The sequence below is a fragment of the Akebia trifoliata genome, chromosome 2 (assembly GCF_017979445.1).
Source record: "Akebia trifoliata isolate Shusen 1 chromosome 2, ASM1797944v1, whole genome shotgun sequence".
NCBI lineage: Eukaryota > Viridiplantae > Streptophyta > Magnoliopsida > Ranunculales > Lardizabalaceae > Akebia > Akebia trifoliata.
The window spans coordinates 14,487,362-14,502,729 of record NC_141376.1 but is presented as its reverse complement, the minus strand read 5'-3'; the positions used below and the strand labels follow the sequence as shown (position 1 = coordinate 14,502,729).

Genomic DNA, 15,368 nt, shown 5'->3' with positions numbered 1-15,368 from the left:
TGAGGAAAAAGGTATTACCAAGACTAATCAACCATAAAAAAAAAAAAAAAAAAAAAGACCTTGAGGTGTGTAAAACAAGATCTTGGGATTTGTTAGAAATCTCAAGGAATTTTTTTTATGCATCCCGGGATCTTTTTGATGGTGAAATCGTAGTTGACTAAGTTGGGAATCAATCCTATCTACGAAAAATACTTGGGCATGTGATGGACATAAAGTGGCACTGTTTATTTTATTTGTGTGTGTGTGTGTGCGCGTAGAAAATGAATATTTTTCATATAAAATAACCTCACGAATTCCCTTAAGAGATTTTATCTCCACCCATTGCACAAAGTGCGGGGGTTTTAGACTTTGGATTGTTGAGGAAGAAGCGGAGATAATAAGAAGAATGATAGATGATGGGGGGCGGGGGAGTGAAAAAAAATAAAAATGAACAAGATTGAAGATTATAATCCAATCAATTCAAATCAATCAAATAAGGGAAAAAGTTAAAGCTAAATCTAGGTTTATATGAAGAAAATGAAGTATACACCATCCAATCAAAAATATCTCATGTGTTGATTTTTTTTTCTTTCTTTCTACTTTTCAAAAAATAAAAAAATAACATTTTGATAATTTTAAACTTTCAAAGATCATTTTGAGAAAAAATTCAAAATCATCATTATTTCAGATCCAGTCAGTGATGTTAACTTTTGGTCAAAAGGATAAAAGATCCAATCTTGCATTTGTGGATAATAATAATAATACTGATTTCGACCATTTCAATATGATATCCTTCCTTCATTGGCATTCCATGTGACCAAAATTTATATTATTCAGCCTCCATGATATTATTATGAGTTGTGCCGAATGACCTCAAGATTGGACCTCATATCGCACACCACCACGTGAAAGTAGATGGGAAGCATAGAAGCTTTTTCAATTGTATCTCAAGGAAAAGCATCTATGGTTTCCCACACACTTTCACTTGGTGGCGTGCGATTATTCTATTATTATTATTATTATTATTTAAAGTAATATTTGATCGTCTAATCTTTCTCAAACCAATAAAGTTAAGAGTTCAACTAGTCTTACTAAGTTAGTAAGGATTTCACCCTTACGAAAGGTCTTTGGACTCACCTCTTGGCATCCAAAAACATGATCCGATGCTTTAGGATTGTAGAGGACAAAATTCTATGAAGTTTGAAACTTTTTTTTTAAGTGTTATTGTTCATGTTGAATTTCAATTTAAGTTTGGGAGTTATGTGGAAGTATGATAATCGTTTATTTTTAAAAACTTGGATCAAACTCAAGAGAAGAAAAAAAAAAATAATTTTTATTTATTTATATTTGTGGATATGAGTTTTTCAATACAACTTAGAGGGTTATAATGATGGACTGCTGATCTCATCCATTCATTTGAGCAAAACAACACTTAATAAGACTTCAAATCTTACTACGTTAGTAAGGAAAGTATTACTCTAAAAAGCTAAAGTCACATTTCTCTTCATAAGGAAATAATGTTGGTGGGGTCTGATCCCACGTGACATTGGTTTACATTCTTCTTTCTCTTTCGTACTTCCTTCACACCCAACACTTCATTTCATTTCATAATGTTGTTATACGACTATTGTCTTATCCTACGCACTCATACACTGCCTTATCCTACGCACTCCCCACCACCCTTTATTTGTTATGGTGGGCCCTTCCCCCCCCCATCTCACCCATTGTCCTCTCTGTCTACCCTACCAAACCTATTCACATTGAATCTAACTAACCTTACATATTAAAAGGTGGGTCCCAACAATTCCTCCTTTCTCTTTCCAATTATTGTTCGAACGTATGTACACACGTGTGATGTCATTCTCCATTCTGACTACGTGCGCACGTTAGCAAAGACAGTGATATTGATCAATCAGATCATCTTAAGTGTAACGTGTGCCACTTCAGTGTCATAGTGTTGGCACGTGTCATCTCAGAAAAAGTGGGGTCTATTAAACATACATATTTGTCTACTTTTTCGTCCCCCATTATCACAATTATCATCAAAAATTAATTTTTTTTCCACAATTTTCAGTGCCCATTCATTTAAAGTAGCTGTAAGAGATGAAGATATGGGTCCCTAGGAAATGATGAAGTTTGTGGACCCCAAGTACAGATCGTCAACTCTACTTCTCAGTGTGTGGGTCCATGAAATTTTAGGTAATAGGGTCATCTAAAAGATCAATTAAGGGTTTAATTGACATTTTAAGATTAATTTTTATAAAACATATTATTATTATTCTAATTTTAAGACACTATATATTTTTAAAAACTTCGACAATTAAGATTGAAAATTTCTCAAATAATTAGAAGTATTTTTATGAGTCATGATAATCTGACTTAGGTAGGTGGCATACTCAATCGATTTACCTGACGTGACAGGCTTAAAAATTGTAGATGTGCTCTCCTCAAAATATAAAACTACACCTTTTTATGGGGAATCGTAATGTTGTATCCTGAGGAAAGCATATCTACGATTTTCGAGCCTATCATGTCGGATAAATAGATTGAGTTGTCACGTGACTAAGTTAGATTATTAGTACCCTATTTTTATTTGTTTCAATACATTAATCGTATTTTTTTCATTATAAATGGAGAAAATTATCCTTAAATTTGATGGAAACTACACATATGCCATGAAAAACTATTGAAAAGTAATTGTTGCTTTGTACGTTAATCAAAATATTTGACAAGTAATGTGACACAGTGGCCAAACTATAACTTATTCGATTTACTTTTGCAACTGATTTTGAGTGATGTTAAACATAGATGTGTTTAAAGTTGAATCCGATATAATAGTTGAAAATTCTATGTCAACACTTCTTTCAAAATCACTCTTCTTATCAACATTATGAGGGCAGTTCGTATGAGCATTGAGTTTTTTTCACGTCGTTTTCTTCTTCATTTATTTATTCTTTAATTTTGATTTCCCTTTTCTCCAACTATTTGGTGCATCGATCACCACTGCATGATAAAATTGTAAAACAACCACACTTCTCTATCGATGATTTTATCTACTCAATCAATTGAAATGGATAAGGAAAGATATGTCTTTTTTTTTTTTTTTTTTTTTTCTGAAGTAAGCGCTAATTTTGAATCATATTTGTATTGTGGCTTGTGAAATCATTGTGAACGAAATGTCAAAAGCAAAACATATTATACTATGCCTTTTGCATGTGGTCAATGAACTGCAACACCCAAACCATGTCATCTTTGTTCAATTTTCATTGATTTTAAGCATAAAAGTATTGGTTCCAAATCATATTATGGAGTGTCAAAGCCAAAATTTCTGTCATCATTTATTTTTTCAAATCTCTAAATCCTATTTTCAAATTATATTACATTTTGCCTTGTATGTGGTCGGTACAATCTTATTTTTGTAAATGACTCCCAAGAGTATAGGATCTTAACTCATCAAGTACCATCAAGGATTTGACTTTTGGGAGGACCTTTTTCATCAAAATTTATTCTATTTTCATAAAAACATCTTGCATGAATTGATCCATTTTTGTGTAGAAGAGAAGATGAATCAGTCTTAGATCAATGACGTTAAAAGCCTTAGATAAAAGTTATAGGTGAATGGGACTAGAATATGACCCTTTTAGTGTCTTTGAAGTTAATTGGGACTAGCTCGCTTAGAGTTTATCTACTTTTGGGAAGAAAACTAATTCCAGCTGATGGATTTAAGGGACAAGACTTGATCAAATCTTGGTTGTTGAATGGTATGAAATGTTGTTTAAATGTCTAGTATTTTGTTATGCTATGCAGAATTGTTGTGATTTAGGGGCAGAGCCCCCAACTCGAATTTTTTAAAAAGTATGAAAAAGACAAGCGTGTAATATTTTGTTAAGAGTTTTCTATTTTTGAGGGAGATTTACGTATTTTAATAATATCTAATTTTATAAACAGAGATCTCTAGGACTGTAAAACAAATGAGAAACTAGTAATTGTTCTTGTTATGTCTTGTAGATATAGGCACACGGCTGAACTACATAAATCCTTATGTTTTGTGCAGTTATGTTATCTTTACTACTTTGTTTTTTTCACATGAAATTTCTTTGGAGGTGAGGATTGTCTTTTAAATGTTGGTTTTTAAACTAGCTTTTGCAATGAGTGGATTTTTCACTATCTCTATAGCTTTATAGGAGTATTTTACTCATTTTGACTAACATACCAAATTTTTTCAAAAATCAAAATTTTGACTCAAATTTGATGGGTTTTGGAGGATTATGTGTTTTTTTTTTATAGCTAAGGAATAGCTTTGAGTAGCATAGGATTCCTTTTATAGATACTCCAAACCACTAAGAGAACCTTTAGTCAACTCTGAAAACACTTCATTATTCATGAGTCATTCTATCCTAAGCCTTAGGAAACATAATGGACATCTTTTCTCATATTTCAACAGGTCGGATCATTTTTATCGGATCAAGTTAATATCCAATCTAAAATCCAAATTATTAGATTAGGCCGGTTGAATTTCAAACCCGATCCAATCCAATCCAATCCAATCCACTGAAATTTCTGATTTCTGATTACCGGGTGGCCCTTAGATTCTTGATGGTGAGATTATAGCATATAAGGTTATTTTGGTACTTTTCGAGGAGAGATCTATCATTAGATTCTCCATATGAGGACAAAAAGTATTATAATGACGAAAACACCCTTCATTTTCTTATCCTGAACGGATAAAATGTGAAAGATTATTTTAACGGCACAACCGCCTTTTTGATCCAACAAACAAAAATGGCATACCCGTCATTATAAATTGACAAAACTACCCTTATCAGATTTACATCTTCAGTGGTTTTAAGAATCTAAATCGTAATTTTCACTAACAGTCTGTCCACTCTCACTACAGTGAAGATCTATTCGTTGGTGGGGCATCCACTAATTAGCTAATTATATGAGGAGAATGATTAAAAAGGCTATTTGTTCATCTAAATATAATTCAAATGGTCTCATCTCACGTGCCACAATATTTCAATCATTATTTGGACCAACTGACCTAATAAATAAACTTTTGGGTGGATAACCTTTGGGTTTTCAAATTGGGGGATATATTTCTTTGACTAGGGTCTTCCATTAGAGACTAGGAAAAAATGATGAAAATACCCTTATTTTCATCTTCTTTTGATCCCCCACCCCAGAGTTTATTTTCTTCAAGCTCTCCAATATGTTGGGCAATTTTGGTTTTTAACATATTTGACGTAATTGTTAACATCTGAATTCCCTAAAAGAACCCTTCATCTTCAATCTCTTCGAAAGTCCAATTTTAACATTAAGAAGATGTAATAAAAGCTTTTTAAACTTGTAGATTGAAAATGAATAGCAAAAATAATAATAATATTTAAGGGTCAGTATGATCGTATATAAAAATGGGTGATTTTTTTTCCTTCTTTTTAGAAAATATGATTTTTAAGATTTTTCTCATGGAATTCATTTTCCTATAAATGCAAAGGTTAGTCGATTGAAGTTTAAGGAGTACATCATGATTACAACTTGGGGGTATCTCTAATTTTTGCCAAACTTAGATGGGTGCCTCAAAATTAATACAAATTTGACATCCACCCCATACCAATATCCCAAATATAAGTCAATTTGGTTACTTCCAAAGGTTAGCTTTAAACATTTTCTTTAATGAGAGTGAAATTTCAAAACATGTTGGACAAAAATCACTAATCAACCTAATGTTTAGAATGTGTTTCCTAATTCGAGAAATGTCCAATCCTAATCAGAGGTTGGATATGGGCATCCACAGTAGGATAAGATCATCTCCTCAAGAAAATGAATAATCTTAAGAAGACAATTGTAGTAATTGTTCAAATACATTGTGTTCGACAAAAATCCAAGGATTAAGCAACTATAAATTCCTAAAATCTTGGAATCGGTATAGGTGGATCATATCAAATCAAATTTAAAGATAGTTTTTTTATGTCTCTAATATATTTCTTTTTCTAACTTAAGCATTAGAGTATTTTTGACAGATAACCCTATCAATACTTAATGATAAAATCAGAATGAAACTTAAAAGAAAATTCATTTCTTATTGATGATCTCAAGGTGTTTAAATTTTTATGCCACGTGGCTATTTTTGAGATATTGAATCATTGGAATTTCAATGATCCCAAGTACATAGCATCAATGTTACATTATGGATGAAGATCAAAATGGAGCAAATGTGGGTCACAATCCATGTGACCAACAGCAGTCATGTTCCCCTTAATTTCCCGCCCTTGATAAATAACTGGTCTCCTTCACTGTCGTCCTTTTAGACTCTCTCTCTCTCTCTCTCATGGCGGACTTGAAACCCTAGAAATCTACTTCAGAAGCTAAAATCAAAACCCTAAAATCGATTCCTCGCACACTCAAATGGGGTTAAAGGGTCTCTCTTTCTTCTTCACAGTACTCTCTGTTACTCTTCTAGTCTCAAAAGCTTCACCAGTAGCCATTAATGGTGTAGCTAAAGATGCTCAACAGTTGCTCTCCTTCAAAGCTACGTTACGAAACCTTAGTGTTCTTCAAAACTGGCAGCCGAAACAGGATCCTTGCAACTTCAATGGAGTTTCATGTACGGAATCTCGAGTTTCAGCTCTTGATCTTAGTTCTGTACCTTTGAACTTGGATTTTCGTCTCGTTTCTTCGTTTTTGATGAGTTTAGATCGTTTGGAGAAGTTGTCTTTGAAATTTACGAATCTTACTGGAAATCTCTCGTCTGCTTCGGGATTTCGTTGTAGTCAAGTGTTGAGTGAGCTGGATCTGTCTTGGAATCGTTTGGATGGTTCAGTTTATGATATTTCGAGCTTGAGTTCTTGTAAAAGCTTGAAATCTCTGAATTTGTCCAGGAATTTTCTCAGTTTTTCGGTTGGAGTGAAGGATTTTGGTTCTTTACGACTAGATTTGCAGACACTCGATCTCTCTTTGAATCGGATTTCTGGTCAAAACTTCGTTTCATGGATTGTCTCTGGTGGTTGTTCCCAGCTGAAGCACTTAGATTTGAAGGGAAATGATATTTCTGGAAGCATTCCGATATCAAATTGCCGAAATTTGGAACATTTGGATCTATCATCCAACAATTTCTCAGGAGTGATTCCTTCGTTTGGAAATTCTGCAGCGCTGCAGCATCTGGATCTCTCTGCAAATAAATTTTCCGGAAATATCGGGGACGACGGATTTGCTGGATGTCACTATTTGAACTTCTTGAATCTCTCCAATAACCAGTTTTCTGGAAAAATTCCATCTTTTTCAAATGACAATTTTCAATATCTTTTGCTCTCCTCGAACAATCTCGAAGGTCAGATACCCGTCGATCTCTTTGATTCCTGTTCGACTCTTATAGATCTTGATCTCTCCTCAAATAAATTGTACGGTACCCTTCCGAGTAGTTTAGGTTCTTGTTCATCTTTGGAATCTATTAATCTCTTCAACAACAGCTTTTCTGGTAAAATCCCAATCGAAACCCTTGTCAAGATAACTAGTTTGAAGAAACTGGTTCTGTCTTACAATAATTTTACTGGTGATTTACCGGAATCTTTGTCGAAGCTCACGAATTTGGAGTTGTTGGATCTGAGTTCGAATACTGTTTCTGGAACAATTCCCTTGGGATTGTGTCAAGATTCTAAAAACAGCTTAAGAGAGCTGTATCTTCAGAATAATTTATTTACAGGAACTATTCCAGCAACTCTCAGTAACTGTTCTAAGTTAATTTCTCTTGATCTGAGCTTCAATTACCTAACAGGGACAATTCCTTCAAGTTTAGGATCCCTGTCTCAGCTTCGTGATCTGATAATGTGGTTGAATAAACTCTCCGGAGAGATACCCGAAGAACTCATGTTCATCTCAACACTTCAAATTCTGATCCTTGATAATAATGAGTTGACAGGATCAATTCCTTCGGGTTTAAGCAATTGTACTGATCTGAATTGGATCTCGTTGTCGAGTAATCGGCTAAGCGGAGAGATACCAGCGTGGATTGGTCAGCTTAGTAGTCTCGCGATTCTCAAGCTTGGAAACAACAGGATCTCTGGTAGGATCCCACCCGAGCTCGGAGATTGTCGGAGCTTGATATGGTTGGATCTTAATAGCAATCTCTTGAGTGGGACTATTCCTCCTAGCCTTTCGAAGCAATCGGGGAAGATTGCTGTTGGTTTGGTTACTGGAAAGAAATTTCTTTATTTGAAGAACGATGTGAGTACAGGTTGTCATGGAGCTGGAAACCTTCTTGAATTTGCTGGAATTAGAGATGAAGGGTTAGACAGAGTCCCAATGAGGCGTTCGTGCAACTTCACTAGACCTTACAAGGGTGTAACCCAATACACGTTTGAAAAAAATGGATCGATTATTTTTCTTGATTTGTCGCACAATATGTTGGAGGGTAGTATTCCCAAGGAGCTCGGAACCATTTTTTTTCTCTCTGTTCTGAATCTAGGCCACAACAATCTCTCTGGTCCAATCCCATCAGATCTAGGAGACTTGAAGAAGGTTTGTATTTTCGATCTCTCTCATAACAAACTTGAAGGGACAATACCTGGTTCTCTAATTGGCCTTACATCACTTTCGGAGATTGATCTTTCGAATAACAACCTCTCTGGATCGATCCCTGAATCAGCTCAACTTGAAAGTTTCCCACCTTATAGATACGAGAACAATACAGGCCTTTGTGGGATCCCTCTCCCTGTCTGTGGAAATTCAGTCCCGAAAACATCGATCCTTCGGCATCAGAAGTCTCATAGGAGTCGAGCGTCCCTCGCTGGAAGCATGGCTATGAGTTTCTTGTTTACTCTCGTATGCATATTTGGTTTGGTTGTTATCTATGTGGAGAGAAACAAGAGGAGGAAGAAGAAAGAAGCTGCCCTTGATGGTTACTTAGATAGTAGGTCACATTCGGGCACCGCGATCGGGAATTGGAAGCTAACTGGTGCTCGGGAAGCTCTGAGCATCAATCTTTCCACCTTTGAGAAGCCCCTTAGGAAGCTCACCTTCGCCGACTTACTTGAAGCAACGAATGGCTTCCACAATGATAGCCTCGTTGGTTCTGGAGGCTTTGGGGATGTCTACAAAGCGCAGCTCAAGGACGGGAGTGTCGTAGCTGTTAAGAAGCTAATCCACGTTAGTGGACAAGGTGATCGAGAATTCACCGCTGAAATGGAAACAATTGGGAAGATCAAGCACCGAAACCTTGTTCCCCTCTTGGGTTACTGCAAAGTTGGGGAAGAACGATTGTTGGTGTACGAGTACATGAGGTTTGGTAGTTTAGAAGACATTCTTCATGACAGGAGGAAGTGTGGAATCAAGCTAAATTGGGCTGCAAGGAGAAAAATTGCCATTGGGGCCGCAAGGGGTTTAGCTTTCCTCCACCATAACTGCCTTCCCCACATAATTCATAGAGACATGAAGTCGAGCAATGTCCTTCTTGATGAGAGTTTGGAAGCCCGAGTGTCGGATTTTGGGATGGCGAGGCTAATGAGTGCCATGGACACACACCTTAGCGTAAGCACACTTGCGGGTACTCCTGGTTACGTCCCACCTGAATACTATCAAAGCTTTCGATGCTCCACTAAAGGAGATGTCTACAGCTATGGAGTAGTGCTACTTGAGTTACTCACTGGAAAGCAACCTACGGACTCGGCTGACTTTGGAGATAATAACTTAGTTGGGTGGGTGAAGCAGCATACGAAGTTGAAAGTAAGCAATGTATTCGATCCAGAGCTAATGAAAGAGGACCCTAATTTGGAGATTGAGCTACTACAACATTTAAAAGTCGCGTGTGTCTGTTTAGATGATCGACCGTCTCGTCGACCTACAATGATACAGGTAATGGCGATGTTCAAGGAAATCCAAGCGGGGTCCAGTATCGATTCCTCTGTTACAAGTGTCGCTGAAGATGGGAGTTTTGGTGCAATGGAAGTTGTGGACATGAGCATCAAGGAAGATCATGAGCTAAGCAGCAAACAGTAGATGGAGTTCCAAAAAAGTATTCTTCGAGAGGAAATGGATTCTCTTCTCTTTCTTTTTCTCACTCCCTTCAAATGGTATAAAAATTTCCTTGTATCTCTCACAATCAATGTATGTAACCTCTCTCTCTCTCTCTCTTTCCCACTACAAATCTTGGTAGTTTTATACATAAAGTGGTTGTTTTAATTTAAACTTAATTGCTTTGTGTTATATTAAATATAAATAGAGCGATGAATATAAAGTGTTTGTCGTCTTGAATGTCTTTTTTTTCTCTAACATGGAATTGTGGATTCAACTCTAATCTCATGGATCCCAGGTCGGTTGCATGTATTCCCTCTTTTGAATTCATGGATTCGAAAGTCTCGATTATTGTTCATGAATGAGATCAAACACCATGGCAAATCCATTGTCTTCCACCCATGGTTCTTAAACTCGTCCGAGACCGAGAAGTATCGCCCGAGTTAACTCAGTATTGGAGTCCAACGAGATCAACTCACAAAGTGTTATGAGACGATCGTATATCGTGAGATAAGCGAATCGTCTTGGACGATATTTTCGATTATCTCGGGTGATACGAACGAGACAGTGCAGTAATGGTTTAACTCGCGAGTTAAACAAGACATATCGAACGAGATTTTCAAAATCTCGATACAAACGAGTTAAAGTCTCACCTCAATTCTTTCACTCCCAAATTGTTTTTATTTTATTTTATATATTTTTTGGATACATTTTTTTATTGGAATTATTTCTGAATTATTTCAGATTTTTTAAATGGATAAAAATCATTATCTCAATATCGAACGGGACGAGATGTATCATCCGAGTCAACTCGATATTAGAGCTGAACGAGACCAGATGTAATACAAAGTTTAAAAACCATGCTCCAACCTCCCTCAAATCCCTACTTTGTTCGTGAGTTTTGAAGATTGGAAATAAAATCTTGGATTGAACACCAAAGGTAGCAGACAAAGGCATGCATTTTTTATTTATTTATCATTTTGTATTAGTTTGTCACGGAAGACCAAAGTCAAGAATTATATCATCAGATTGAAAAATCTTGTATCTGTTCTTGCAATTATGATCCAAGACCCTCTCCAAATATGTAATAAAGATTTCAATTAATATTTATAATCTTTGTGGTTAGAGATTTTGGGATGCTTGCTAACTAATGATAGAGATTAAGCTTTAAAATATTAAAGGGTCATTAGTTGACTATAAATTATGTGTAATTTATCTTGTTTGCATGCAATACTCGTGACTCTGCACGTGCAATGTTTCTTTAATTAACAACAATATATGCATAAATCTCAAACTTAGGTAAAGGAGGGGTGGTTGCATCAGATTGTCTATTATTGGTTATTATAGGTCAAAAGGCAACATTTGATACATAATTGAGAGTATTTTTAATTACAAGAGATATGACTGATGGATCTGTAAATTTGTATGAATAGAGGGGGTTGCTTGTAATATCTTGGAGTTCTCTCCTTAATTTTCGTGACTTCATCTCATTCTTATTTCAGTTTTGAGAGAAAGAGAGAATTTTGTATATATCAAGAGATGGATTAAATAAAGAAAGAAGATGAACTTCCTCTCAACATAAGAAAATATTTAAATATTTCATGTATAATATCTATAAACTCTTTACTTTGTCCTTTAATTTTTAAATTACTAGTTGTAATCTATCAATTTCTCACACGTTTATTTATTTATATTTTACTTTTCTTGATTTCTTTATGTTTTCTTCACAAATCTCTCGATCTAACTCTTAAAAACTAAGGGAACCTTTCGTTGAGTCAAACCAGCTGATATGTCCATTACAGATCGCAAGACAATGTATGAAATAGAAATTGCTATGTTGTTCTAATTTCAATTGCCAATATATAAATAGTGCGACATAGTGACTTTGTGATCTACACGTCCTATCCTATTTGTTCTGGGTGAGTGGCATATTGAACTCTGATCCATTAAGATGGTTAATAATTCTAGTAATCAAAGTATTGGAGAGAAATCGATCCAAGAAGTATAAAGAAAGAAGAATAAATCAAGATACAATCAAACCCAAAACATAGATTTTTATGTAGTTCTGTCAAGATTGAGGTACGTCCACGGATCACATCGATTCTACTAAGAAGAGAAAATTCATAGTTACAGATTACACTATTTCATCGAAAATAGAAATATATATCTTCGAGGAAAACCTCATTAGGATTTTATATAATACTAGTGAAATTATAGCTCAACTAGCGAGTACTGTAGAGAAATCGATCCAACAGGTATAAAGAAAAAAGAATAAATGAAGATGCAATCATACCCAAAACACAGATTTTTTATGTGGTTCCGTTAAGATTGAGGTACGTCCATGAATCACATCGATTCCACTAAGAAGAGAAAATTCATAGTTACAAATTACATCCTTTCATTGAAAATAGAAATATATACCCTCCAGAAAAATCTAACTAGAGTTTTATATAATACTAGTGAAATTATAGCTTGGCGCGCGAGGATGTGTCGCTTGATTAACAATACCTCCTTATTGATTAATACTCTCAAGCTTCACAAATTACAACACAAAGAAGGAAGTGAAAGATCATACCTGATCATACACATAATCATCAATTTGGAATATGTGAAGTTGTGAATTACATATCTCAAACCCTAATGCTACATCCTTGATCAATAATGGCCCATCACATTGGTGTGGTATGAATCTTTGATCAATCATGGCCTACCAGATTACAAATTTTGATCAAATGGTTGTGATCATCCAATTACAGAGTTTTTTAATAGTTTCATATACCAATATTACATCTTTTTTTTTTTCTTGATAATAGGATATCCCCATGGTTAGCAAATCAAGCCTGTATCTGAGCTTTTCCCAATCCATAGACCGAGGTCTTGTCCAAGGACAAGTCCTGGTATACGTGCAACGGCCGCACATCACACGGACGATCGAGGTAAGTGGAAAATGCTAGCCTCACTAATGAGTTGAGGCTCTCCATTAACATGATTGTTGGAATGGTTGGGATTCCGAAGAAAATGTATCCCTAAGATAAAGTACTAATCCCAATAATGTTGATATTAATATTGAGGAAATCTGTGTTTTTCCTAATTCCTAAGGGTGATGTTGATGGAGAGCCTCAACCATGAATTGAGCTTAGAAAAGTCCTTCATAATTCTTTCATAACTGCCCAACTTCTATTTACTAGTAAAATGTACGTGGATTATCAAAATACTTGAAAAAAATAACATAAATTTATTTTAAAATTAGAAATATAATAATCTTATAATCTGAAATCATAAATCATTTTTTATTATATTAAAATAAATTTTCTCATATTTGCAATCTAAGAACATGGTCATCACTTCAACTAATTCAATTGTATTAGTTAATGATCATTCTTAAATAAGTATTGCACATTATAAACATTATTTTTGTTGTTTGCGACATTCAATAAAACATCATTCTTCAATGATAATATAACGTTACTTTAAAATTCAGGTAATTAGTTATCCCATTGTATTCGAGTAGGGGCGGAGCCAAGATTTTCTATTAGTGGGAGTAAAGTTATAGTTAATTGGAGGGGAAGGGGGCAAAAATTGGAGGAAGATGTGGGAGTGGGGGCAATAGAGTCAAACGGGGCATGTCATACTTCAAAATGTAGGAATAAATCAAATTTAAGCATAAATTCAAGAGTATTTAAAATGTCCAAAAAAGTTGAGTGGGGGCACTTGCCCCCAATGTCTCCTTATTAGCTCTGCCCGGGTATTCGAGTATGGTGCATGTCGATTACTATGAGACTATACTTGGATTCTTGAATAATAACTTTGTGACTTATAATCCTTGAATACCAACACAAAAAAAACTAAAAAATGGTAAAAGATTAACAAGATCAATCCATTTTAATGGAATTTAAAAAAATAAAAACATATATAAAAATAAAAATGGTATTCTATTGTAGTTTAATGCTAAATAATCTGAATGCCCTCATCTTCAACTTCTAACCACAAAAAAAAAAAAAAAAGAAAGTACGTCTCCAAAGTATGTCATCTTCAAACTCTTTAACTTATATGGGTGTTCGGCCAAGGAGATCACCTACCCAAATAATCAACCTGATCAACTAGTCCACGTCGATTTGGTTGATTACAGGTAGAAAAACTCTTTCCTTAACAATTTAGTAAGGAAAGTTTCCCGACACCACAAAATTATGAGAATTTCAATTTATTTTATTTATTCTTTTATTTTTTATTGTTGAAGTTTAAAAAAAAAAAATTTTCTTTTTAAATCTCAGATTTTCTGTGAAATCTAGAAGGTTGTAGTTGGATGTGGTGCCTGGTGATCAATGTGGACCCAACTATGCTTAAGAAGATTTTAGGTTAGTCTACTCTCACAAGTACAACCCAGCTTTTGGGTAATTAATATTAGAGAGCTTCTATTGGCACCCCAACTTTTACTTATTACATCTCAATTGTCAAATTATTTATCACACCCCAATTAAAATTTAAAAATCATAGCTACAAAATTCCCCCGAATTAGGGGTTAGCCATTAAAATCAACAAATCGACGAATTAATAGATGATTCCTAGATTAATCATGAAATATAGTAACATATTTATCCTCAACCTTCAAAAAAATTCGGAAGCTAATCCACCCCAATACAACCGGTCTGCCTTTCCAATTGAATAAGATGGGGTGCAATAGTCCCAAAGTTGTCTGTGATATGGCTTATGCACTTCCTCTCCTCTCCTCTCGTCTATGCCACCCTTGGTGTATCTAACATTGGGTATCGATTTGACTTGAAAAAAACCTCATTAGCTACTTGGATCAAGTAGCCCTCGCTTCATCGCCTGAACCACCCTATCCATTACCACCTTATCCCAACTTGTCAAGTATATCTGCAAAGGAACAGGATCCAATGGGGTGGCTGCTACAAGAATGGAATATTTCAAAGCATTTGCTTCTAAAAGAATTTGAGCTAATTGTGTCACAATTGATGAGTGTTTCTATCCAATCACTACATAGACACAATACAATGTCTCACTCTCAGATGGAGCTTGAGTCGACGTCCCGTCTCTAGACGGGCATTTTTGCAACATTCAAATATCAAGAAGAAGACAGGATTTTTAGAGAAGTTGAAGATGAAGGGTTTTGGTAAGAAATCCAATTTTTTTTTTTTTTTTGGGTATAATCTCTGAAAATATCTAGGTTTTTTACAAAACTTTCTCGAATTTATCTGAATTAAACACTCACCTAATAATTACCAAATCCGAACTTTGCTACTATGATTAAAATATACTATTCAATCATTACAAAGAATTACCTCAAATTTTTAATAAATATTACAAAACATTATAATACATATTCAAAAAATTTCTACGGTTGTTTACAATTAGGAATAGGC

General features: G+C 34.9%; 1 protein-coding gene across 1 annotated transcript; it reads left to right on the top strand.

Annotated features, from left to right (window-relative positions):
- Positions 1–6,224: 6,224 nt before the first annotated feature.
- On the top strand, positions 6,225–10,227 carry LOC147409714 (systemin receptor SR160-like). Its single transcript, XM_086431763.1, has one exon. The coding sequence runs from the start codon at positions 6,388–6,390 to the stop codon at positions 9,970–9,972; it is 3,585 nt and encodes a 1,194-aa protein (XP_086287889.1). The 5' UTR covers positions 6,225–6,387; the 3' UTR covers positions 9,973–10,227.
- The last annotated feature ends 5,141 nt before the right edge of the window (positions 10,228–15,368 follow it).